The 26,947-nt window shown below is 47.4% G+C and overlaps 1 protein-coding gene across 3 annotated transcripts in view; it reads left to right on the forward strand.

Moving 5' to 3' along the window:
• The window catches only part of ANKFY1 (ankyrin repeat and FYVE domain containing 1), an 81,480-nt gene that overhangs the window by 45,657 nt on the left and 8,876 nt on the right, over positions 1–26,947 (forward strand). For all 3 annotated transcript variants that reach the window (XM_055307203.1, XM_055307204.1, XM_055307205.1), the window contains 14 exons: positions 849–998; positions 2,197–2,362; positions 9,258–9,462; positions 10,645–10,713; positions 10,922–11,121; positions 15,942–16,039; positions 18,817–19,045; positions 19,961–20,059; positions 20,333–20,486; positions 21,063–21,231; positions 21,937–22,055; positions 22,671–22,827; positions 23,081–23,281; positions 24,680–24,856. In XM_055307203.1, the coding sequence (XP_055163178.1) occupies positions 849–998; positions 2,197–2,362; positions 9,258–9,462; positions 10,645–10,713; positions 10,922–11,121; positions 15,942–16,039; positions 18,817–19,045; positions 19,961–20,059; positions 20,333–20,486; positions 21,063–21,231; positions 21,937–22,055; positions 22,671–22,827; positions 23,081–23,281; positions 24,680–24,856 (2,193 nt within the window). The remainder of the gene's footprint in view (positions 1–848; positions 999–2,196; positions 2,363–9,257; positions 9,463–10,644; positions 10,714–10,921; positions 11,122–15,941; positions 16,040–18,816; positions 19,046–19,960; positions 20,060–20,332; positions 20,487–21,062; positions 21,232–21,936; positions 22,056–22,670; positions 22,828–23,080; positions 23,282–24,679; positions 24,857–26,947) is intronic.

Genomic DNA, 26,947 nt, shown 5'->3' on the forward strand with positions numbered 1-26,947 from the left:
TGAGAGATTGAGGGGTGTGAGCAAAGCACCCTCACGGCTAGCCGGAGACCTGAGCTGAGGCCTGCTTCTATGGAAAGTTACCTCTTGGCTCTTACTTGCATTAGATGACATTTGAGATTGCTGAGGCTCTAAACGTCTCATTCTGATTTCAGAATGGAGAGGTAGAGGTAGCTCAGGTCAAGAAACAGCTGCCTGTACGCTCCATCCACAGAAGCTGCCCGCAAGCCCGGCTCTTTCCACGTTCTCTGCGGTGTGTGGAGACCATCATTAAGTCTTGATTTGCTGTTCTGCGGAATTGTTTGTCTTAAAGAACAATATTTGCATTTAAAAAAAAATCATACCTAGTGCTGTGTTTTATGGCCCAGTTTTATAGCAAACTTTGGTACTTAACAACATTTTGAGAAAAGATGTCCAGAAGAATTGTATTGTAAAGAATCAAAACAGGTGTGGTGCTTTAGGAGAGATAGAGATTTGCGGTAGTGAAGACCCTCTGACTGGGGGGGCCTCACCCCTGAAAGTTATGATTAGCTCTGCAGCTGCTATCTTTGTGGGGCTAACGACCCCATCGCCCAACAGAGGGCTCCTAGTGGCCTCCTTGCTGGGTGTCAGTGGTGCTTTACTGCCTCCGAAAGCACAGCAGGGCTGCTGTGGACAGCACAGGCTTGGTTCCTGGCTTTGTGTTCCTTCCTGTGCAAACCTGAGCAGGTTACTTCCCCCTTCCTTCTTTACCTTCTTTGTGCTGAGCCCTGTAGTAGGGCCAGACACGTTCTCAGGGCTTCTTCATGAACATCTCTCGTTACTGTTGGTGTGTCGGATCTGCTCCCTTTTCACTGTCCTTCTGTCCTCAGGATGACCTGCGCAAGGAGGACTTCAGTAGCATGAGTGCTCAGCTGTTGTACAAAATGATCAAGTCCAAGACTGAGTACCCCTTACATAAGGCGATCAAAGTAGAGAGAGAGGATGTGGTCTTCCTCTATCTAATTGAGATGGACTCACAGGTACTGTAACTGCTTTTTCCCAAAACCATACATGGCTTGTTTTTCTCTAAATTGTCCTCACTGCCCCTAAACTGTCACCACCACAGTCTTCTAAGGCACATCTGTCTACGTGTTGTTTGTTCAGGGCTGTCTGAGCTGTTTCCATTATGCTCCTCAAAATCCTTCCAGCTTCTGCCTGTTGGCCATTTCCAAAGCCACTTCCATGTGTTTAGGTCATTGTTGGAGTAGTACCCAGCTGCCAGGTACCAAATTCTGCTTTAGTTTTCTTTTGCTGCTATAAAAAAATTGTCACAAACCTAGTGGCTAAAAGCACATGTATTACCGTACAGTGTTGTAGGTTGGAAGTCCAGTGCAGCCATCACCTGTCCACAGTTCAGGTGTAGGCAGGCTGTGTTCTTTTCTGGAGGTTGTAGGAGAGAATCTGTTTACTGTTCATTTGGTGTGCAGGCAGAATTTACCTCTTTGTGGTTATAGGCCTAGTAACCCCATTTTCTTGCTGACTCTAGGCTGGGGGCCCTTTCTGGCTTCTGGAGGCCACCACTTCTTCCCTCTTCTGAGCCAGGGATGGCGTCTCAAATCCTCGTGTCACATCTCTCTGCTCTTCTGCTTCCTTCTGCTTCCCTCTTTTACTTTTAAGGACACATATGATTAGACAGATGGGTCCCTCCCGGATAATCCAGGATGTGTTCCCTCAAGGTCCTTAACCTTAATGACACCAGCAAAGTCCCTTATGTTGTGGATGGTGGCACATGTTCTGTAAGTTAGGACATGGACATCTTTAGGGGCTTTTATTCTGCTGACTGCACTGCCCAGTGAAGAAATACAGTTGCTCTTGACATATGGGAACATAATGTGCTTTAGACTGGGTGTCCAGTACCCAGGGAGACATCACGTTGTGTCGGGAATTAGATATTAAGCCACAGTCTTTTATGAAAACGTTAGCTGTCTCCCCTTTGGGCTCTGACCCTCTAACCTGGCCTTTGTGTTCCTATAGTACTATCTGCATTTCCCTTGTGGCCCTCATTGTCTTCCACGGTGTTGGTGTCTGCTCTGTGATCCCCATTAATTCTGTGTTCCCTGAAAGACATGTGTTCAAGGAGGCCTGAGAGTAGTTTGTGAATCCAGTCGCATTTGGAGAGTATACGTGTTCTAGCACTGTAATTTGGTATTTTTATAAAAAGATGATATGTCTCTGCAGCTCCCTGGGAAGCTGAATGAAGTGGACCATAATGGAGACCTTGCTTTAGATCTAGCACTGTCACGACGACTAGAGAGTATTGCCACCACGCTGGTTAGCCACAAGGCTGATGTGGACATGGTAGACAAGAATGGCTGGAGCTTACTCCATAAAGGAATCCAAAGAGGTAGGAAGAAGCAGTATGTTTTGTATTTTTCTCTGGTGGCAATTTTACTTTAATCCAAGTAATTTTTGAGATTCTCTGACCCTGTTGTACACATTCTACATTCTGTAAAGCTTTTTCTGTCTGCGCATGATGTAGAATCTGTGATCTAGGATGGGCTAGTGCCTGTGCCTGGTTTCTTTTGCTCTTCTGGGGTCAGCAGTGCCCCCAGAGGAAAGACCAGAGGGAGGTGTAGCTGTGACTTGTAAGCAGTGGACGTGTATCACTTTCTTGAGGAATTGTGCCAGGAGGACTTTACATGTTTGGGGACTGTAAGAGAGGGAAAATATCAAAACCATGCACGTGTAAACACATTCTCAGATTCAGAATTTTCACTTGTACAGGTTAGACTTCTGTCATGGCAAAGTGATAGAGTTTCATTTTGTTCTAGGAAGATTATTTGAAACTGTAGCTATGTTTTGATTATGTTGCTGTTAGTAGTGGGAAGAATATAGAAGTGATAAAATCAAAACACTTTAGGGTAGTCGGGGTGGCTCAGCAGTTTAGCGCTGCCTTCAGCCCAGGGCATGATCCTGGAGACCAGGGATCAAGTCCCACGTCAGGCTCCCTGCATGGAGCTTGCTTTGCCCTCTGCCTGTGCCTGTGTCTCTGCCTCTCTCTCTCTCTCTCTCTCTTTCTCTCTGGGAGTCTCTCAGGAATAAATAAATAAAATCTTTTTTTTTAAAAAGAATTTTAATGTTAATTAACTTTTCAAGTGGAAAAATACTAATCTTTTCTGTTTGGTTTTTCCTGTGGCCTTATTAATTGGTAAGTCCTAAATGGATCCTGCTTGCCTCTGCTTTGCAGTCATCATTTCTGACAGAGTGAGAAGCTGTCCAGAGGCAGAGTTCCAGCACGAAATGACAGCTTTCAAAAAGGCTAAATCTTAATTCTGTAGAGGGTTAGATGACCTGATTGAAAGACTTAGCCATGGCCACATTTTGTTCACATGTGGACCACAAAGACAGTGTACTGGTTTCTGCCCATCTGAATCCTGTATATTCACCTTTCCAATTGCGTAGCTATCATTACTCTGCTCTGGTACTGTGCTGTTGTTACTGTGCTATTGCACTGTCACTCTTACATTTACTGTCATTATTATACTGGCATCATTTATATTTTATCATTCACAAGTTTCTCCTAGTTGGTGGAATGTAGTTACTTCAAATATGGTCCTGTTGCAGCTGTGGCTTTGTTCTTTTTGGGCAAAGGTTTTAATACAGATATATTTCAAAGCCATGTGTTAGAGTGTGAAGCTTGCTGGTTGACACAGGGGAAAATGTTGCTCATGATCAGGAAGGAATTCCTTCGAGTGTGTCAGCGTCGAGAGCAGATGCATTTCCCAGGCGCCACTCTGCACTGTGCAGAGCTGTTGGGTACTTAGCACACTGGGTGTGTGTGCAGTGGGGAAGGTTCCCACCACATGGGGAATTATTTTTCCTATACTCTGTGGTGTCTGGGATGTTTATTTTGGAAACAAATACACTTGTTACTAAAAAAAAAAAAAAAATCTCAGAATTCTATTTCTTTCCTCTTAGGGAGTTTAAATTCTTATGTGCGATGAAAAAGCATCCTTGACGTGATATTAAATTTTTTGGTGATTGCTTAGTTACGAGAGTTGCCAAGAATTGGCAGTGCATCTTTGATTCTTATTTTCAGGCGACTTAATCTTCCACTCGGAATTGATCAGTTGCCTGCAAGCCTGTGCATTCTGGCACTGGTATCATCGTCCTGATTGCTGCCAGCTCTGGAGAGTAGCCCATGGCATGGTAGACTAAGCACTGGGGTCAGAGCTTGGGTGGGCTGGGGTTTGAACCCTGGCTCACCACGGAGTCAGGGGCCTTGAAGAAGTCAGTCAGTTACTGCTGGGTCTCCTTTTCCTTATGTACAGAGTAGTAATCCTTCCTGCTTTCCAGTGTTCCCAGCACTGGGACTGCCGGGTGGTAGGGTCAGCTCCAAGCTGCTGTGCCATAACTAGCTTCAGTTCCCAGGGGGCTGCTTTCACGTTTCCTTCTTTAGGTTGAGCCGTCACTCTGTGGCCCTTCCTAAATGAGTAATGTACTTAATTTTAACTGTCAACCTTGCTTTAAGTTCTTGATAATTTGAGCAAAGATCTTTGCTATCTGAGATGTGGGTCCATTCTGGATGCCCACTAGAATCTGTGCTGGGCAGTTCTGTGAAGAATGACATGGGCAGCCAGTGTCTCTGGACGAATCCTCTTCTTACAGGAGGCATACAGTGGCCAGAGGGTGGCCACCTCCAACTAGCTAGTCAGGGCAAGAAGGTGACTCCTTGCTGTTTAAAAATATCTGGTGATCAGCATTGACCTTCTAATAATCATTGGTGGTTGACGGGTCTCATAAGCAGGTGCTCCTGTCTCACTCCTTGCAGTCTGTGCACAGATGGTGCCAGCACCTGGAGCAGTGTGAGGCCGGCTGTGTTCATGGTGAATGTTACTGGGTTCCCTGAATACAGCCCTGCTCAGGAAGCTGCACTAGAGGAGAGGTCATGTGTAGACTTGTTTTGATGTTGGTGGTGTTAGGGTTATGTTAATGTGGACAAGCCATTACAGTGATATCTTGTTTACCTGGTGGTGCCAGTGGATGGGGTTGATGAAGTAGCCAACTTTGAAGCACCAAGTCGTTCGTTCGTTTGTTCATTCGTTCTCTTTCTTTTCTTTCTTCTTTTCTCCCTTTCCCTTTCCTCTATTCATGAGAGAGACAGAGAGAGGCAGAGAGACCCAGACAGAGGGAGAAGCAGGCACCTTGCAGGGAGCCCATTGCAGGACTCCATGTCAGGACCCCAGGATCACACCCTGAGCCGAAGGCAGATGCTCAACCACTGAGCCACCTAGGCATCCCCAAACAGTTGTTATTGTAGCTGTGTTTGACGGAAATCTCTCCAGGATGTATTAGAAGTTTTCTTAGTGACAGAAACTTTATAAATGGTGCTTTTGGTATTTTCCGTTCTCTCCCTTTGTTCTGCTCTTTGATGTCCACTGTCTTTTCCCTCTAGATTGTGTACCCATGGGGACTAACTTTCTTTTAACATAAAACACCCCGATTTTCAACTTCCAGTAATTCCTAAATAACTTTCTGTGTGGGATGCATGTATTTGTGTGCATATATATATATATGCAAGTAATGTAGATTTTTGTCTGGTTCATCTTCCATAGGTATAGTGTATTATCAGTTTTTCATAATGTAGTCTTATTTTAGGTTTACTGTGTTCTCTTAGTTTGGAGCATGGGCTGACCTTAAAGGTATGAAACCATATCCTAGCTCTCCATCATATACAGCAGGCTTTTTCATTTTAAGGCCCTCTGTCCCAACACCTGGATTTCCTTTCCACTTCCAGAATGTAACTGGCTTTCTCTGGGATATTTTATTCTGTTGCTAATGTTTGTACATATTCTCTCTTAGGTTGAATCTCTGTGGGTGTTGTTCCTACCACACATCAGGGCCTATGGAGAAACTCACTATGTATATATGAATAGCAAAGGCCTGACCCAGCCTAGCCCCCAACATGCATGTTGTTGTTTTCAGAGCTCTACCAATATTCTGGTGTACAGAAAGCTAATTTTTGGTCTTTTGCATGTGATGTTGGTAAAGATCACACTTTCCCCCAGACCCCAGAAAAGAATTGGGGGCTGGTTAGAGAAATTTGAAGTTGCCTAAAATCATAATTGATTGGAATTAGAGCCAGTCTGTTGAAATGGGATCTCATAGCCTTGAGCAGTCGATCTGTTTTCTTCCCAAACATTTTCCTGGTGCCTATTTTATATTAGACAGTGGCAGGTAGATAGGTATATCAGACATGGATCAATCAGCATCTGAGGGGCTTGTGGCAACCTGAGCATTTCCTTGCCCAAGCTGACATTCTCTGGCAAGATGGTCCCTTAGAAGAAAGTACAGAGCAGATAGGAGGTATTGAAAACCAGAGGATTTTGAAATTCTATGTCCACTGAAGACCGGATGAAACCCATACAGTCAAATGAAAATGAGCACAGGAATACAGGGGCACTTGGGTGGCTCAGGCAGTTGAGCATCCAACTCTTGATTTTGGCTCAGGTCATGATCTTGGGGCTGTGGGATTGAGCCCCGTGTCAGGCTTCACACTCAGTGAGGCGTCTGTATGAGGATTCTCTCTCTCTCTCTCCCACTTTCTATCCCCTTGCTCTCGTGTGCGTGTTTGCACTCTCTCTCAAGTAAGTAAAATCTTAGAAGAAAACGAGCATAGGAATACAGATAATAGACTTGAGAACTTTGCCATTCCTGAAATCCTAAGCCCTATTCTGGATGTTCAGATTGCAGAACTATTGTTAAAGATGAACAATATTGCAAGATTATAAAAGAAAACTTGTCGTAGGTGTCTCTGAAAGGAGAAAATTGTCATGTGGAGATTGGGAATCAAAGGAGGGTACATCTATGGCACTAACAGAATTAGGGGCAGGTGAATGTGTCTGGATGCAAAGACAAAAACAGATCAACTACAGAAGCAACACTGTTGCATATGATCTTCATAGCAAAGAAGTTCTATGGCATCTTCGGCAACCTGGCCTCCATCCATCCTAACACCGCCAGCAGGCTTAAGACATATGTAGAAAGTCGACGGTTGTGAAACCAGCAGAGCAACAGTTGCGCTGCATTTGGGGGATCTTCCAGCTGAAGAAGGATGTGATTTGTAAGAAATTTATTTTGTAGACCTTGGTGAAGTGGAGACAATTTACAGAAAGTACCTCTGAGTTTCAGCTGAACCCTTGGGACAACTTAGCAAAGTGCTGTGTCATGCCTGCTAGGGTTACACCTGGCCGGACAAGGGGAGGTTTGCTTTGGAAGACTTCCCTGCAGTGAGCTTGTCGGTACTTCCTGGAGGTCCCCAGAAGAAACTTTTGCTTCCCCGCTCCGGCTAGACAGAATGCCTCAAAGCAAGCATCATGGATTAGTAATTGGGTGATTGCTCTGTTAATAGTTCATTATCTTATGATGCATTGCTATTTTTGCCTTCTTTTCTTTTCTTTTTTTTTAAAATATTTTCTTAATTTATTAGAGAGAAAGCAGAGCAGGGACAGGGGTAGAGGGAGAAGCAGACTCCCCACTGAGCAGGGGACCCAACGTGGAACTTGATCCCAGGATCCCAAAGGCCGATGCTTAACTGAGGGAGCTACGCAGGTGTCACTTCTTGCCTTATTTTCTTTTTTTTTTTTTAAATTCTTTTTTTTTTAAATATTTTTTTTGAATTTTTATTTATTTACGATAGGCACACAGTGAGAGAGAGAGGCAGAGACACAGGCAGAGGGAGAAGCAGGCTCCACGCACCGGGAGCCCGACGTGGGATTCGATCCCGGGTCTCCAGGATCGCGCCCTGGGCCAAAGGCAGGCGCCAAACCGCTGCGCCACCCAGGGATCCCTTGCCTTATTTTCTTAAGAAACATTAATTTTATGTATAGTGAGTGTGTTTGCATGCGTTAAGTTGTAAATGGAAGAGTCGCCTGGGTAGCTCAGTGGTTGAGCGTCTGCCTTGACTTAGGTCATGATCCCTGGGTCCTGGGATTGAGCCCGGCATTGAGCTCTCCGTAGGGAGCCTGCTTCTCCCTCTGCCTGTGTCTCTGCCTCTCTCTGTGTGTCTCTCAGGAATAAATAAATGAAATCTTTTTAAAAAGTTATAAATGGAATTAAATCCAAGGAGGATTAAACTTTAAGGAATCATCATAAATTTGATTGCTTAATTTCTATCATCCTCCAGGTTGACTTGACAAGCTTACTTGAACTGCTTTCCACAAGTATTTTTGATGTGAAATTGTCAGATTGCTTGGTTCTGAATTTAGCCATGTATTTTCAGAATTGTATCCCTTTGGTATCTTTATGTAAACTTAATTCTTGGCCTTTTGTCAGGATGTCAAGGTAGTTTGTGTTTCCTCATACAGAGCACTGAGTAGTCGAGGACAGCAGTCTCACCTGTTGAATTTACTGGATTTTATGTAAGTTATTCAGAATTAATTTGGTATTTGTAGGTAGCCCCAGGGAGACTCTTGCACCTCTAAGTGCTCCAAGAGTTAGGGCAGTGGAGGGGACTTAGGAAAAAGCTTTGTTTTGACAACCACTTAATGTACCATGTGAAGTTTTTATAAAGAGTAGCTGTACAGATTCTTTATTTAAATATTCAGTTGCAAACTTCTTTTTTTTTTTTAAGATTTTATTCGTTTATTCATGAGAGACACTGAGAGAGAGGCAGAGACACAGGCAGAGGGAGAAGCAGGCTCCCTGCGGGGAGCCCGATGCGGGACTCGATCCCAGGACCTCAGGGTCACGCTCTGAGCTGAAGGCAGATGCTCAACCGCTGAACTACTCAGGTGTCCCATCAGTTGCAGACTTCTTGTTGAGACTTTTGTTTGTACGTAATAGAACATTAAAAAAATCTGTGAATCACAATAAATCAGACAGAATTGTCCTCTGAAAAGGAACCTGTATGCAGGTATGGCAGATTGGTGGTCAGGAAATGACAGAGGGACATCAGTTGTGTTGGAGAAGAATCTTGAGACTGCCTTTGAGGGCTGATGACCAGGAGAGGCCTCTAAGTGGAGAAGCCTGGTTTACTTAAATAGTGATATTGCAGCGCAGGACAGGACATGTGACAACGGGTGATCAGAAACTGAATGAGGCCTTTGAGATTCAAGTATGTGACTTTGTTATCTTGAAAATGAGTTTCCGCTTCCAGGTGTCCCGGATGTTCTGGGAAGACATGCCCGATTCTCCTTCTTTTTTGTCCATAGTTACTGACTTTCCCAGGAAGCATTGGCCAGAAGAGCTTGCCCTGGTGTTGTTGTGGGTGACCCATTTTTCTGCTGTTTCTTTTCAAGGAGATCTCTTTGCTGCCACCTTCCTCATTAAGAATGGGGCACTTGTCAATGCTGCTACATTGGGTGCCCAGGAGACACCGTTGCACCTTGTGGCATTGTACAGTTCGAAGAAACACACAGCAGATGTGATGTCTGAGATGGCACAGATCGCAGAGGCTCTTCTGCAGGCCGGCGCCAATCCCAACATGCAGGACAGCAAGGGCAGGTAAGTGGGGTTAGATGGCTTGCTCTCAGTGCTGTTTCCAGAATGGTATTTTAGGGTGGCACATAACTAGTAGATTGGGGCTTGTTATTCAGTCTGATTTTCCCTGAGGTCACAGATAAAGGTTTGTCAGACCGATGAGAGGAGTGACTAAACCCAGAGACATTTGGGGAAATCATTTCCGTGCTGGGAACTGAGGTCCATGGGTTTGTACGCAGTTTCTGTCTTGTTCAGGTGGTTACTGGTCCAACTTCTGCAAGGGAACTTTGTCTCAGCATCTTGGTCAGAGCTGGTGGGGTGCTGTGAAGAAGGGGTGCACACCGTCTTGGGCCATCTGCCGTGTTCCCGATCAGCTCTCCCCTCGGCATCTCTGCAGCCTTTGTTGTGTCCCCTTTGCTTCTCCCCAGAAGTACCTTGTTAAGGATTCCTTGTGGTTTAGAGCCCATGAAAAAGCTGTGTATCTTTGGAGCAGCATTGTGGGAGGCACAGAAGGGGACCACCAGCAAGGGGGACCAGCTCAGTGTTTTACACCCTAGAGAAACCTATCAAACTAAGAACAGAGCTCTGTGCAGTTGTCAGGATAGGGACATGGACATGTGTGGAAGGATCTGCAATTGAGTGAGATGGGTCTCTGAACTCTCATTATCATGTGATAATTACTTTATTTCCCTAAGTAATTGCATCCTTTTTATCTTCTGTTGGATCTTTGACTTTCTCCTGCTGCAGCAGATGCTTGCCCTTGTGATGGGTGCTGGTGCAGGGTGGGGGGGGCCCTTTAGGGTGTGTGGGGGCTGGATACGCACAGTGAAAAGCGCTCAGATGCTGCTTTCAGCAGTCCCTGCCTGTTGCCAGGCTGTTTGAGTGTAAACGAGAGCTGTAGGAAGAGAAACATGTGTTTTCACAATGGTGGGGGATATGTGGGGAAAACAAACTGCTGTTTAAGAATATGGAGACCTGGTGCAAGTCAGCATTCAACTGGAGAGCGTTTTATTATCTCTTCCTTTTGGTGGATCTTGTCCTTTGGACCACTGAGTAAACAGTGACATGATTTTGGAAAGCTGTTGGCCAGAGCACGCAGAGACACTGCTGCAGAGATGGGGTTTTCTTGTGGGTGGCGACCCTGCCTCCTGCCCTGAGGAGTCCTGACCGATGCCTGTTCTGACCCCTCTTCTCTTCCATCTGTAGGACTCCCTTACACCTGTGCATCATGGCCAGGAATGAATATGTGTTCAGTCAATTGCTGCAGTGCAAACGGTACGCACGTGGAGCAGTGAAAAAAACAGTCGGGAGGGTGGGATTGTGAGTGAAAAATAATTCCTTTAAAATATCTTTTAGTGTCATAAATTTTAATAAGTAAAAGTAAACTAAAAAACTGTCATTCAAAATGTGCATAAAGAGGCTGTTGGCAGTACAGTGTCTGAAGAGGGTTCTATTTGCTGTTCCTGCTGCTTCCTTATTTCAGGCTAGATTTAGAGCTGAAAGACCACGAGGGCAGCACTGCTCTGTGGCTTGCAGTGCAGTACGTCACCATGTCTCCTGACCACTCAGTGAACCCCTTTGAAGACCTCCCGGTGGTGAATGGGACTTCATTTGATGAAAACAGCTTTGCAGCCAGACTTATCCAGCGGGGCAGCAACACCAATGCCCCTGACACCGTAACAGGTAAAGTGTGGTGCCCCCAGAGCTGGTGCTTAGGTCTGAAGGGTAGGTCTGGAGGGCCGTGAAACATCACGTCTGCCTTTTTACCAAAAGGTTAGAAACTGAATGGTATATTGTTTTGAGAATTAGTTTGTGCTTTTCAGTATAGTAAAATTCCAAGATTATGCTTTAAGAAGTTTAGCCAGACTCTGAGTCTGTTAAGCAGGAACACTTATTTGGGGGCAGTGAGGTCCAGAACTCCTTTTACACTCTTAAAATGATATCTCAAAGAGTTTTGGTTTCGATAGGGTATAGCTGAGGTATTTAACTAATATTATTAGAAATTAAAACTGAGAAATTTTTAAAAGATGTATTAAATAACAAACCATTACATGTTTAGCATATATCATTTATTATGAAGGATAATATTCAAACAAAATTAGTTGGAAGAGTGACTGGTTTCTTGTATCTGCATCTGTATTCAGCCTTTTGAGATATGTTGTTTTGGTTAAAGTATGTGAGGAAAACATACTCTCACACCTATGTAGCCGGCAAAGGGGGCACATTTCAGAGCCTTCTCAGATAATTGTGTATGCGTTTCTCTGATTCCACAGCAAGCAGAGTTGACCAAGTGATAGTTTAAAGTTAGTTGTAATATGGAATCTGAAACTGTACCAAGAACTTTTCATACTCTTATATTGAAATCCAGGATCCATTTGTGCTTTGAATGAATCTTTTCTCCATACATGATTCTATAACATCACAACTTGATTATTTGAAAAATATTGGTTCACCGAGTTATGCAGATCTTCCAGATGTTTGTGTATTTTAGATTCTTGTTTACTAATGTCACCATTGATCTTATCAGAGGAATCTTCTACTGTTGATAAGCTGCCAAACTTGTAGTGTTTTTTTTTTTTAATTTTTTTATTGGTGTTCAATTTGCCAACATATAGCATAACATCCAGTGCTCATCCCATCAAGTGCCCCCCTCAGTGCCCATCACCCAGTCACCCCCACCCCCCACCCACCTCCCTTTCTACCACCCCTTGTTCGTTTCCCAGAGTTTGGAGTCTCTCATGTTCTGTCTCCCTTTCTGATATTTCCCACTCATTTTTTCTCCCTTCCCCTTTATTCCCTTTCACTATTTTTTGTATTCCCCAAATGAATGAGACCATATAATGTTTGTCCTTCTCCGATTGACTTATTTCACTCAGCATAATACCCTCCAGTTCCATCCACGTCGAAGGAAATGGTATTTGTCGTTTTTAATGGCTGAGTAATATTCCATTGTATACGTTAGCTATTTTCTTTTTTTTTTTTTTAAGATTTTTATTTATTCATGAGAGACACATAGACACAGAGAGGCAGAGACATAGGCAGAGGGAGAAGGAGACTCCAGGCAGGGAGCCTGATGTGGCACTTGATCCTGGGACTGCAGGATCACACCCTGAGCTGAAGGCAGATGCTTAACTGCTGAGCCACCCAGGCGTTCCAAAGCCTTAGCTGTTTTCTAAGTGAATATTCTTTTTATTGGATTTTTCCCGTTACAAGTGAAATGTCACACAGAATTCTGGAAGGATAGGTACCCATTGAAATTTAGGAAATGTAGTAATTTTTACTGCTCTATTAAGGACTGTGCCTTTTTGGCTGGTGCAATGTGGTGCAGAGGAACGCGGTGACTCCTGGTATGCTCTGGGGCCCCAGTTTGATCTGACATAAGTGCCACAGTCATCATAGCGGGACAAGCGAGCATCAGGAGGATAGTTTTGACCTCATGGACTCCCTGAAAGACACTCAGGAACCCCCAGGAATCTACTGACCACACTTTGAGAACCCTGTTTTCACATGGGTATTTCCTTGTTCTGACTAAATAAAATACAGAGGTATTTTAAGGAAGAACTCAGGATAATACATATAAAGTGTGGGTGGGTGCCACAGATGATGGGGATGGGCCAGAAGGAGGTGGATATTAAATAGCCCTTTCCTTGAAAGAACTTAATGATTTAAGTAAAGAACAAATTCAGTCGCCCCTCTGGTGACTTGAATGCTAAAGTCAGGGCACTCCACACCAGGGGGGTTGGGAAGACCTTCTGGAAATGAGATTGGTCCTAAATTGCTCTGAATTTACAAAGGTATACTGGTCATTGGCCATAATTTATTCATTTCGAATATAATCATACTATATGAGGGCTGCAATATATAAGAACTTGGTTCTTTGATATTTAGGACTTGGATGCTAGCTACCTTCAGACCCAGTTCTTAAGAAAATTTGACGGGTACCTGACAAGCATATGCATCCTTTCACTGTGGGCTGCACCACTATTCTCTCTTTTTTTTCTTTTTTTTTTTTCTAAATTTATTTTTTATTGGTGTTCAATTTGCCAACATATAGAATAACACCCAGTGCTCATCCCATCAAGTGCCCCCCTCAGTGCCCGTCACCTAGTCACCCCCACCCCCTGCCCACCTCCCCTTCCACCACCCCTAGTTCGTTTCCCAGAGTTAGGAGTCTTTCATGTTCTGTCTCCCTTTCTGATATTTTCCACTTATTTTTTCTCCTTTCCCCTTTATTCCCTTTCACTATTTTTTGTATTCCCCAAATGAATGAGACCATATAATGTTTGTCCTTCTCCGATTGACTTACTTCACTCAGCATAATACCCTCCAGTTCCATCCACGTCGAAGCAAATGGTGGGTATTTGTCGTTTCTAATGGCTAGGGAATATTCCATTGTATACGTAAACCACGTCTTCTTTACATTCATCTTTCAATGGACACCGAGGCTCCTTCTACAGTTTGGCTATTGTGGACACTGCTGCTAGAAACATCGGGGTGCAGGTGTCCTGGCATTTCATTGCATCTGTATCTTTGGGGTAAATCCCCAGCATGCACCACTATTCTCTGCTTACGTCCATGTATCAGGTGTATTCGTCATGCTGTGTACATCTTACAAGGTAACTTACTAACGTCTGGACTGCTTGATTTGTCAATTTGGGGGCGTATATTAACATTTTTCATGGTGAGTCTGAAGATTTGTCCACTGTCTTGCTAGTTCTGTCAATTTTCCTTTATATACTTTGAGATTAGGTACAAGTTCAGGATTATTATTTTTTCCTCGTTCCAATTCTCCTTTTACATGGAATGGCCTTTGTCCACTGTCTCAGCCTTTCTGTCACGTCTTAGCAGTTGAAGGTTACCTTTGTTTGATTCGGAGGCCCATGTGCACGTCTTGTGTGTCCCAGGAGGACTACAGGAGTGAAGATGGGACCCTCATTAGGGTTTTCTAAGTTATGGTGGCTCTCGGCCCCAGGTGGAATCCTGGTCTTTGAGGGAAAAGGAAAAACAGCATGAAAATAAAGCATTTGTCCCATTTCTTTTTTTCTTTTTTTTAAATCTAAATTTTAGGTTGTTACTATACTGTGCAGTATTGGTTTCTAGAGTAGAATTCAGGGATTCATCACTTACATGCAGCACCCAGTGTTCATCACAAGTGCCCGCTTCATGCTCATCCCCTACCTCGCCCATCTCCCACGCATCTCCCTCCAGCCACCCTCAATGAGTCCCTGCTGTTAAGAGTCTTAAATGGTTTGTTTCCTTCTCTCCTTCTTTTCCCCTCCTTCCTCTGTGTTCATGTTTTCTTGATTCCATATGAGTGAAGTCTTATGGTATTTGTCTTCCTCTAACTGACTTACCTCACTCAGCACAATACAGTCTAGCCCATCCAAGTCATTGCAAATGATAAGGCTTCATCCTTTCTAATGGCTGAGTAATATTCCATTGTGTGTGTGTGTGTGTGTGTGTGTGTGTATATCCCACATCTTCTTAGTTATTCATCTGTTGAAGGACGTTGAGGCTCCTCCCACAGTCTGGCTACTGTGGACATTGTTGCTGTGAACATTGAGGTGCAGGTGTCCCAGTGTTTCACTACATCTGTGCCTTTGGGGTAAATTCCCAAAAGTGCAATGGCTGGGTCGTAGGGTAGTTCTATTTGTAACTTTCTGAGGAACCTGCACACTGTTCTCCACAGTGGCTGTACCGCCTTGCATTCCCACCAACAGCTCACAAGGTCTCCCCTTTCTCCACGTCCTCACCAACACCTGCTGTTTCCTGTACTGTTGGTTTTGACCATGTCCCATTTCTTCACCACTTTTAGTCCTGGTATTTAATGTGAGTTTTCAAATAGTATAGCTGCAGCACATGAGATTTTGTGTTGATCCAAACAGGAAATGGATGTTAATAGGAAGGGAAACGCTGCTTTGGGGCTAAAACCATTCCATGAAGGAAAGAAGCAATGTTTTTTTCCTAAGCTTTTTATTTAGAAAATAGTAGTAAGCAAAACATTTCTGCGCCAAGAACAAACTTTTAGGGTCTTAGGGATAAAATGTAAAGGGCATTTGCTGGTCGAACATCCCTTCTAGGTCCAGAGGTTCTCAGACAGTTGTCCTGTCCCCTGGACTTTTGGCAGCATCTGTATACATATTTGTTACAGCAAGGCTGGGGTGCTGTTTGCATCTAGTTGTTTTACAGGGTGCAGAACAGCCCCCTCACAACAGAGTCACTTGGCCCGGAAGGTCAGGAGCACCGCTGCTGAGAAAGCACGCTCTGACCCATCCTTGGCAGCAGACAGAACTCACCTCTGGTCTCGGGTGGCATCCAGTGGTGAACTCTAGGAGAACGAATGTCCTTTGACTCCCAGACCAAATCTCTGTTCCACCTGGGCCTGTCCAGTGTCTGCGTCCACACACAGGACTCGGTGTGGGGTATGGGCTGTCTGTTGGGATAGGTGGGCAAGGAGGTTTGTCGTTGTGCACGTGGGAACCGAGTGTGCTCACTGTCTCCAGGGAATTGCCTACTGCAGCGGGCAGCTGAGGCGGGGAACGAGGCAGCTGCTCTTTTCCTGGCAACCAGCGGTGCCCACGTCAATCACAGGAACAAGTGGGTAAGTGTGCCAGGGCGGCTGAGGAAGTGGAGTAGCTCTATGGGGAAAGGCAATGGTGCATATGTAGGAAAAATAGCTTCTGTTTTCAATTTTTGTCCTAATGATACATGTACTTGGTTAAAAAACCAGGCTGAAATGGATGTTTTGTTCCCAAATACTGGTTGGTTGGTTGATTCAGCAAGCGTTCCCTAAACATGTGTGGCATATCAGCTCCTCACCTAGATGCTGGGGTCTGCCAGGCTCGTACACAGAACTTACTGCACTAGGATCTCCATCTTCTATGACGCTTGGTGTTTGCTGAATCTTTCCTGTGTGAGTGCTTATTCAGCCTCAAGGTCGCTGCAGTGTTCAGGTCGAAGTGTGGCCTTGGGGCGAGGCTTCTCTTTCTCATCTGCCCTGTGTGATTGTAAGCAAGTTACTGACCCTTTGTGAGCTTCAGTTTCCTTCTTTGCAAAATGGGGTTCACAGGGTGTGGTTTCAGGAAAAGGAAAGGGTAAGTGTGAGTGCTTGTAACATATGTATGGCCAGGCCGACTGGTGCCGTGTGAAGTTGTCTTATTGCTGTTTTCATGGAGAGAGGCTGTGCTTGTTTTTAAGGTCATGTTTACTTTGAGCCTTTGTGCTAAGAGCTTTGAGGATGTTGGCTCTTAATTCTCAGAGTGGGCCTGGAAGGGGCATTCTCGACATCTCCAGATCCTGCATTTCGGGGCACAGAACGTTGAGGCTCCGAGAGGTGAGGTGACTCACCAGGGACGCAGCCTGCTCTCCCACCAAACAACGGCGTGTCCCTGAATGCACCGCTGGCTTTCTTGACTTTGCTCTGATTGTTTTGTGTCTCTGTGTCTGTCTCTTGTGTTGCCAGTTTTGCCCACCGTTCATTTCTGATACTATACAGACACACCTTGTCTCCAACTTTAGAAAAATCCTTCATGGAGGGCGCCTGGGGGTGGGGGAGTCAGCCAGTGAAGCCTCTGCTTTCAGCTCTGGTCATGATCTCAGGGTCCTGGGATTGAGCCTCATGTTGGGCTCCCTGCTCAGGAGAGCCTGCTTCTCCCTCTGCCCCTCCCTCCACTTGTTCTCTCTCTGTCTCTCTCTCAAATAAATATGGTCTTTAAAAAAAAGTACCCTTCATGGAGCTCATGTTGTTTACCAGCTGTTCCTTCTCTGATGCCCTTTATAGCAAAACTGGGAGGACTCTGAGATGTGTGAGAAGAGACCAATTTTGAAGGCAAGTGGGTGATTTTAGAGAAGGGTCTGGAGTGCTGGTTGAGTTCTTTGGACTTCTCCTATGGCAAGAGATGATCTATGTGAAGGGTTTTGAGTAGATAGGTGGTATGACCTTCTGAATTGAGAAAGCATACCGAGAAGCTGCCATGTGGGTGCGCCGTTGGGGTGGAGCCTGGAGCTGGTGGGTGTTCTCTAGGTCGGCAGGAGCTGTGCTGACCTCAGTTACTGAACGTGGACCCACGGGGACAGGCTTCAAAGGGTTTGCAGAATTATACTCGCAGCAGCTTAGGCTCTCAGAAGCAGGGGCAGGAGGGAGTGTGAGGCTGTTGGGTGCACCCATGAAGAGAAAGAGAATTGCCTGCAGGAGGAACTGCTGGGCAGTGAATTCGAGTTTGTGACTGTTGAGCAGGAACAGATGGCGGGGACGTCGGCTGAGATATTCGCATACTTGTAGGCTCTGGTGCGGGCCATGGGGGCCGGGGAGCATGCTCTGTGTGAATGTGGGTGTGGGGGTCTGGAGCAGAAGATGATCCCACAGAGGAGGACACTCTCAGCCCTCCACAGCATGACATGTGTCTGTGGGGAAGGGCGCAGTGGGGGTCAGTGGGAGTCTGAGTCCTGTGACATGGTGACTAGCTGTGGGGCATCCACAGACTTACAGTACCTGAGCCCAGAAAACTGAGAGGTGACAATGTAAACATGTTAGTTAGAACCCAGCTGAGACAGTTCAAGGTTCCCTCTAGGAAAGGGAAATTTTTTTTTTTTTTAGGGAAAAGGACGTGGGATCTTGCTGAGTTTCACAACGAGCCTTGTAGGGTCTTTGACTCTTTGAATGGATGAGGTCTAGCTTCCATAAGAATAAGGAGCAGAGCAGTGTGTTCTGTTTGTTTCCATCTGTTTGGGTGGAAAGATGCTGTGTGTGCATCTGTGTCCATGTCCTCTTCTGACTGTTCCGCCCTTGGAAGGATGCAGGAAGCTGGCACTGGGGTTTCCTCGGGTGGGGGAGCAGGAGAGGACATTGTCATTGTCTGTTCTTGTGCCTTTTGAACATTGAATCAAATATGTGGAGTACCAGTTTAAAATGTTTTTAATTTTGAGAGTGGAGGAAAGAGGACTTGATCAGAGACCCTGATGAGGTTGATGTGGGCCAGGCAGAGAGACCCGTGGGGGTGGGGGCCAACTCGTAGCCCCATCCCCACGGGCCCACGGTCCAGGCTCTGCCAGCCTCCCCGGGGCATATTTCTGTGGCACTTGGAGGTTGTCTGCGGTTTAATCATTGAAGATGTTTAAGAAGATGATGGGACATGTAGATGAGGAGCCAGGGTGCTGGGAGGGCACTTGGGCCAACATTGAAGAAACCGGGCTGATAGCATAGGGAAGGCAGGAATGGACTCGCAGGAGTTGGACAAGTCGTGGTCAGCTGGTGACAGGATGGGCTGAGGGCCGTGACTGCCTCTGGAGACCTGGGTTTGAGAATACAGGCGTCAGCCCTCTGTGACGGGCACTCCCATCCTGACGGTGCTCTGAGGTGGGCTGTTTGCTTCCGTTTAGGGAGAAACCCCGTTGCACACAGCCAGTCGGCACGGCCTGGCCAACCTCAGTGCAGAGCTCCTGCAGCAAGGCGCCAACCCGAACCTGCAGACCGAGGAGGCCCCACCTTTGCCACGGGAGGCCGTGTCCTCTGCCAGCTCAGTGGATGGTGTCTATCTACAGACGCCGCTGCACATGGCCATCGCCTATGATCACCCAGATGTGGTGTCTGTCATCCTGGAGCAGAAAGGTGGGTAGCTGGGGCCTCCCCACCCTGACCTGTGAACGGTCATTCTGAGGAGTTAGTTACAGAGTTCACGTTCCTTCCATTGATGAGTTATCTTGCCCCCAGATCCTTTCAGGTCATACTAGGTCAGCATGTAGTCTGGCTCCTGACCACTATTCCCTGTGTACATGCTGAGGGCAAAGCCTGCCCACCGCACCTGTCAGGTGATGGGGTTAGAACCGTAGACGACTTCTCTCTCATGTTGGGTGTTTCCCAAAGCTCTGCCTCAGCGTGAACAGTACCCAAGGACCCTGCAGCCTCAGACCCCACTTGAGTGGGCGGTTCTCTCAGCAGCCTCAGTCTCCCTGGCACGCTGGTGGCTGGGGAACCGTGGGAGGAGCAGGGGGGCCCAGGGAGCCCCTGCCATGGGGAGGCCCACTTCCCTCAGAGAGTCCTCCCTAGGTTCTCCTCTTGCCTGTCTTGGAACCTATCCTCCTCTTGCCTCTGTCCTGAGGAATGCCAGCATATTTCCTCCCTGTTCTTACGGAAGGAAGCAGGATTTCAGGTAGAATGCATCTTTCTCTGATAAGAAGGTAGGAATTACATATTAGGAGAGCCCTGCCAGGCCATGGTTTTGACCCCGTTTGTTTGCACTCAGATAATTATTATGTGTTTCCATAGTGGGTTTGTTTTCCTTTTGTGAAGACTCAGTATTTTAAGCTTTAAAAACTTTTATTATTCCCATAAGCTGTGCTCCAAAATGCCAGGTTTCTGGGCTTCCACTCTGCATGAGAAGATTTATGAACTCTCTCTGTACAGAGGGGATTGTATTATAGCCAGTCAGTGAGTTGGAAACCAACTAGCTCTTAGCTCTGGAGTCCTTTAAATGTGGTCCAGGGGGTGGGGAAATCAAGTGTTCGTTTCCTTTAAAAATTTTAGCTAATGCTCTTCATGCCACCAACAACTTGCAAATCATTCCGGACTTCAGCCTCAAGGACTCCCGAGATCAGACGGTGCTGGGCCTGGCATTATGGACTGGTGAGGTGGTGCCAGAGGCTGCCGGGGGGCAGGGAAGGCGTTGTCCAGAGGCTGCTGGGGTCTGCAGACCGGCCTCCGTCCAAAGGGTGGGGGAGCAGGAAGGGAGGGAAGCGTGCAGGGGCAGGGCTCATCATTGGGTTTGGGTTAAGCCTCTGATACCTGGTGGAAAACTGCTGGCTTTGAGAAGTCGAGGGGGTGTGTTTGTTGCAGTGAGATGTTGAACAACGGGGGAAATGTGGAGCATGCGTTGGTCAGGGCCTATTTGTGTCCCAGGCATGCACACAATCGCAGCACAGCTGCTGGGCTCCGGGGCTTGCATCAATGATACCATGTCGGACGGGCAGACCCTGCTGCACATGGCCATGCAGCGGCAGGACAGCAAGAGCGCGCTCTTCCTCCTGGAGCACCAGGCAGATATCAACGTGAGGTAGGCGGGAGCAGCTCCCATCTGATGGAAAGCATGATGGTGGACTTGTGGGATGGTGAAAGGGAATCCTCAGGACCCGGGCTCAGTACGGCACGGAGGTCAGTGCAGGACCTGTTCAGAAGCACTTGTTTAGACAAGGATTTTGTACATAATGAAGAACATTCTTGGGGGAAAAATACAGGGTTAAGTTTCTATTGTTTCTGTATTTTCAAGGAATTTATCTCATCGTCAGGTGACCCTGAATGACTGGGGAGTGAGAGGAGTGTTTGGTCAAGGAGGCAGCGTGATGGCCTTTATTGAGGTGCTGTCGGAAGCAGCTGTGCCTGAGGGGTTCCCACACGCTGGGGTGTTGGTCCATTGTCTTCTGGGTGCAGTAGGATGGCTCGGCGATAATTCCCAAAAAGGCAGAAGGGATAGATTCTACTGACAGGTTAAACTGCTCCGAAAGAATATTGATCAGTGCGCCTGAAGTGTGTTTGAAGGATACAGTGGGTTCTGGCCTTGAATGCCTGGGGTGGACGCATTACCATTTGGCTCCAGCTACAAATGTTGGTTTTGGGGTGCATGTCCTCACAGGACTCAGGATGGGGAGACAGCCCTTCAGCTGGCCATCAGGAACCAGCTTCCGCTCGTAGTGGATGCCATATGCACCCGAGGAGCAGACATGTCTGTGCCGGATGAGAAGGGGAACCCCCCGTTGTGGCTCGCCTTGGCAAACAACCTGGAGGACATTGCATCCACCCTGGTGAGCAAGCTCAGCCTCAGCCTCTGTTTACACGTGGGGATAGATTGTCACCTACAGAGTAACCACCAGGACAAGAGATCCCACTGAGCAGCAAGTTGGGGCCAGGATGAGCTGTTGAAAGTCCTGTTCAAGAAACTTGCAGTTCAACATAATCTTGGCCAACACTTTGTTTTAGGCTGTTTTTATCAACACTGTCAAGAAGTGGAAGAGCCAAGGTACCTCCTCGGGAGTCCTCTCCTGAGGGTGTGCTCGGGTAAAGGCTCCCCTCACCATTAACATGGTGATAAGTCCCCAGATCCCTGGTTTGTCTTTCTTACCCAGGGGGTCCTCATTCAGCTTTCTGAAATGCCTGGAATGGGACGAGAAGTGCTATGCAGCTGGGGTCTTACCCAGGGGGCATTGAGATGAACTGTGAGTTTCAGGTGTGTCGCTGAGGCCAGAGGAGTGTGTGTGTTTTCTGTCCCTCCTGGAACACGGCTCCCAGAGTGATGATTAGCGTATTCTTGTATTTCTCAAAGCAACGTCACAGCATCTGGGACAGAGCACATTCTAATCAGTGTATGTACCAATCACAGGAATTAGCAGTTGATTATCAACTGTATCTCGCCTGAAAGAATGAACCTAATGGTGTCACGTAGAGCTCAGAGGTGGTAATAAAACGTGTGACTTTGCTGTGCAGTGTTGTGAGTAACCTGTTTTCCACAGGTCCGACATGGTTGTGATGCCACGTTCTGGGGCCCGGGGCCCAGTGGGTGTCTGCAGACGCTCCTGCACAGGGCCATCGATGAAAACAATGAGTCTACCGCCTGCTTTCTTATTCGCAGGTCTGAGAACCCCACGTGTCTCTTCGTGTCTTCTTCAGCTATAGGTCTGGCATGCCTCGGCTGGTCAGAGGGGTCCCCAGTTACAGTTGTTGGAGGGTCACTGTTCTATGAAGTCACCACTTAAGGCACTTCACCCAATTCTGAGGAGAAAGGCTTGGGTGCCCAAACGTCAGAGTCCAGAAGCTGAGCCAGTTTCCTGCCCTGGGGGCCGTAGAGGCTCCGGTAGTCCAGTCAGACCAGTTCACCCCGTGCAGCCAGGAGGTTGTGGTGGAGGAAGCCAGGTGGTCCCTGTGCCCCCCCCCCCCCCCCCCGTCTCCCCAGGAGGCCCACGTCACACTCAGGGGCAGATATATGGGAGGAGCCTTTAGAGCAGTGGTTCTCAAGTGATAATTGCATACAGATCCCTTGGGGGACCTTGAAGAGTTCTGATGCCCAGGTCGCCCCCAAGACCAAGAAGAAGCAATGGGAGTGGGGCCCAGACATCAGTATTTGACACCAAGATGGCAGCAGCTTCTGTGTTGGATGAGACTGCTACTATGCGTTCATCTGCATGCCTCTGGCTGGGTTGGAAGCCTGGCTCTTAGAGCCCACCTTTCGTTTCCTCCTTGATTTCAGTGGCTGCGACGTGAACAGTCCCAGGCAACCTGGTGCTAATGGAGAAGGGGAGGAGGAGGCCAGAGATGGGCAGACCCCCTTGCATTTGGCAGCCTCCTGGGGGCTGGAAGAGACGGTACAGTGTCTTCTGGAATTTGGTGCCAATGTCAACACGCAGGTACGGAGAGTTTCTCTTTCCAGGAGAGAGATGGTAATAAACCAGGTGTGTTTGTGTCTCGGGGTCACTGGAGCTTGGGGTGATGGCAGCCGCTCTTTTCTTCTCTGGGCTTGGCCTCTTTAAGAGCTGATTTTAAACACAGGGTGGCAATACTGGTTCTCAGAACCAAATTTGGTTTGAAAGCGATCCCCTTCATATTTTTCCTGAGTTTGTTCTTTCATCTGGACTTGGAAATCACGTCTTGTCCCTGCAGGATGCAGAAGGAAGAGCACCGGTCCACGTGGCCATCAGCAACCAGCACAGTGTCATCATTCAGTTGTTGATCTCCCACCCTGGAATCCACTTGAGTGTCCGCGACAGACAGGGCCTGACCCCTTTTGCCTGTGCCATGACGTACAAGAACAACCGAGCAGCGGAGGCCATCCTCCAGCGGGAGTCTGGGGCTGCTGAGCAGGTGAGGGACCCGCACCCAGCTTCCTGCACGTGCCCACACTTGGTGGAGCCCATTATGTGGAGATTAAAAAGGTGGCCATCACCAAACAGATCTCTTGGACATGATGATGTCTTTGTGGAAATTAGACTCCCCTTTCTTGAAGTCTGGCCATTCAGGTGAACTGTGGGTACCAGCTGAGATCTGGCTCCCCTGTCCTGCGTCTGCCCATAGTGGTGCCAACAGGGGGGCCCTTAGAGGAGGAATCCTGTGGCCTGCATACGTGGTATCACTGGTGTCTCTGTGTGCTTTTGCTTGGTCTAACTGCCCTGGTTATGAGGGTCCTGAAGAGATGTGACTTGAGCTGGAGGGGCTTGTGGTGTGATGTTGGAGCCGCTCTCTGGGGGACAGTTTGTGAGGAGCTGTCATCATCCAGTGTAGCAGGCTCAGGCCTGTCCTCTGGATCTTGAGCAGTTGCTCAGCGTGGCTGGGAGGCACTGCCCTATGGGACAGAGGGGGTGGGAAGTGCCAGCCACAGCCACTCCCAGGGGGACTGGGGTCCCCTTCCCGCCCCTAGAGCCCTGTCAAGGTCCAGGAGTAGCCACTGATGACTGTGACCTGGAGACTTGGCATCTGAACACAGTGCCATCCTGACACAGTTGGGGACTGTCGCTTGGTGTTTCAGTGTTTGTGCATGAGCGAGCGGTGTGGGTGCTGGCCTCTGCCCCACTCAGCTGCTGTTGTGTGTTCGTGAAGGGGAGCCCCTCACCTGTCCTCACATGCAGTGTGACGTGGGCACAGTGGACCAGAGTCCTTTGCAGAAACAGCAGTGCGTCTGTGCTCATGCGCGTGGGGGCTGTGATTGTGGCATGTTGCTGCGCCTACTTCTCACCAACATGACCGCTCTCATAAGGACAGTTTGTCTGTGCTTTGGTCCAAGTGAGCTTTCATCTGCTCTGTGTCAGCAGAGCAGAGTCTGTGGCACGTGGGGGCTGCTTGCCTGGAGGGTGGTGTTATGCTATAGCTTGATGAGAGACCAGACTTCCCAACACCACGCAGGGTCTGGCGGTCACAGCAGCTGTGGTGTGAGAGAGCCAGAGGAGGGGATACCCATGGGGATGCACGTGGCTAAGCACTGCCTCTGCCTTTTCCCATCCTGCAGACAGTCTGTTAGCATCCTAACCCAGCGTCTGCTGTGGGAGGGTGCATGGTGTGCCCTGTGGCCCTGTGCATGTGCAGGGAGGGTCTGTGGTGTGCATGGCAGGAGGCACGTGCAGATTGGGTTCTTGGGAGGGGCCCCCTGGACCGAGGGCCTTGGCTGCCCCGTCATATGCTCTCCTGTGGCCAGCACGGCTGGCCAGTGCTCAGGGGGCGCTCTTGGAAGGGGGACCAGAAAAGTTTTGGCTTCTCCTGTTGCTGTAGGTGGATAACAAGGGCCGGAATTTCCTTCACGTGGCGGTTCAGAACTCTGATATCGAGAGTGTCCTGTTCCTGATTAGCGTCCAGGCTAACGTGAATTCCAGAGTCCAAGATGCCTCCAAGCTTACCCCTTTGCACCTTGCCGTCCAGGCGGGCTCAGAGATCATTGTCCGCAACTTGGTAAGTGTCACTGAAATGTTGCATGCAGAAGCTCTCACCCGGGTGTTTGCTGGGGTTTGTGAGTGCCTAGTGTGAATCTGGGGAAGTAAGCCAGTGCTGCGGGTGCAGAGAGTCCTGAGAGCCCAACAGATGGGCAGCTTGTGCAGGTAGGTGCCCCAGTGAGGCCTTGCAAAGAAGCAGGATTTGGGGGGTAAGGCGGGCCAGGTGCAAGGGAGGCGGCTTGCTCAGGGCGGCTCGGCTCGCCTGTGTGCACACGCACTCGGTACCTCTTTTTTAATAGTCTTTTTTAAATTGGGGTGTGACCTTATGTTAGTTTTTTGTACATCATAGTGGTTTAGTGTTTGTATGTAGTGCAGAGTCATCCCTACAATATGTTTAGTAAATGCCTGTCACACAATTATACAAGTTTTTTTCTTGTGATAAGGACTTTTAAGATGCACTCTTAGCAACCTTCAGATACGTAATATGGTATTATTAAGTGGGTTCCCACGTTATAGCCCTGGGACTTCTGTGTTCTGCAACTGGACGTTTGTGCCTCTGACCCCCTTCAGCCATTTCAACCCCCAATCCCCACCCCACCTCTAGAAACCATTAATCTGTTCTCTGTATCTACAAGTTATGGTTTTTTGTTTATGTTTTAGATTCTGTACGTAAGTGAGATCATATGGTATTTGTCTTTTTCTGACTTACTGTAACACCCTCAAGTTCCATCCATTTTGTTACAATGGCAAGGTTTCATTCTTTTTGATGGCTGGGAATATTCCGTTGTGTACCTTCTGTTCGTTCATCAGTCAGTGGACGCTTGGGCTGCTTCCGTGTCTTGGCTTTACTTGTAAATCATGCTGCAGCGAACACAGGGTGCAGACAGCTTTTCAGAGCAGTGTTTGTCCAGTGATGCAGGATCTGTACAAGCCTGGAGCCCTCCCAAGGGATGGGTGCCTGTGTGTCCATGAGGGTCCTCACTGCGCTGTGCAACGTGCAGTATGTGTTAGGGAAGGTGGTGTCCCAGACTCGGGAGAGGGCTCCCTCTCCTTTGTGGAGAACTAACTCTCGGGGAGGCCAGAAGCCGGTCTAGATTATCAGAGTTGAGGTGCTGGTTGTGCTGGTTCATTGGGTTTGTGTGATAGTAAAGGCATTTTAAAGCTTTATTACAATGTGTGCAATAAACGTACTTCTTTATGTATTAAAAAAAGTGTTTTTCCTTTGGATAAATACCCAGTAGTGGAATTACTGGATCATATGGTATTTTTAGTCTAATATTTTGAGGAGCCTCCACACTGTTCTCCAGAGTGGCTGCACCAGCTTGCACTCCCACCAGCAGTGCACAAGGCTCCCCTTCTCCACATCCTTGCCAACATGTTGTTTTCTATGTTGTTGATTTTAGCCATCCTGACAAGTGTGAGGGGATACCTCAGGGTGGTTTTGATCTGCACTTCCCTGATGCCAAGTAGTATTGAACGTCTTTTCATGTGCCTGTTGGCCATCCTGATGTCTCCTTTGGAGAAACATCTATGCAGTTCTTCTGCCTGTTGTAAATTTTTTTTTTTTTTATTTGCTATTGAGTGGTACTGAGTTCTGTGTGTACTTTGGATATCAGCCGCTTACCCTATGTAGGATTTGCAGTATTTTCATTGGTTCAATAGGTTGTGCCTTTTCACTTTGTTGATTTCAATTTCCTTTTCTGTGCAGAAGTTTTTTAGTTTCTGGCCTGACTTGTTTACTTTTGCTTTTGGAGTCAGATCGAAAAATCAGCACCAAGACTGATTTTACCACTGATTTCTTTCTTTTTGATGGCTGGGTAATGTCCGTCATGTACATTCCATTCGTTCATCAGCGGACGCTTGGGCTGCTTCCGTGTCTTGGTTTTACTTGTAAATCATGCTGCAGCAAGCACAGGGTGCAGACAGCTTTTCAGAGCAGTGTTTGTCAAGGAGCTTACCACCTCCTCATTCTCAAAGCTACCCAGAGAGGTGTAGGGAAGGTTTTACCTCTTACAAAGGAGAGAATGTAAGCTCAGGAACAACTTTCCCCCAAGATAATGGGGTAGTCAGGAGTGTGGCTGGGATTTTAGCCTTTTCTGTTTGGCTCCGA

The sequence above is a fragment of the Nyctereutes procyonoides genome, unplaced genomic scaffold, assembly GCF_905146905.1.
Source record: "Nyctereutes procyonoides isolate TBG_1078 unplaced genomic scaffold, NYPRO_anot_genome, whole genome shotgun sequence".
Classification (NCBI taxonomy): domain Eukaryota; kingdom Metazoa; phylum Chordata; class Mammalia; order Carnivora; family Canidae; genus Nyctereutes; species Nyctereutes procyonoides.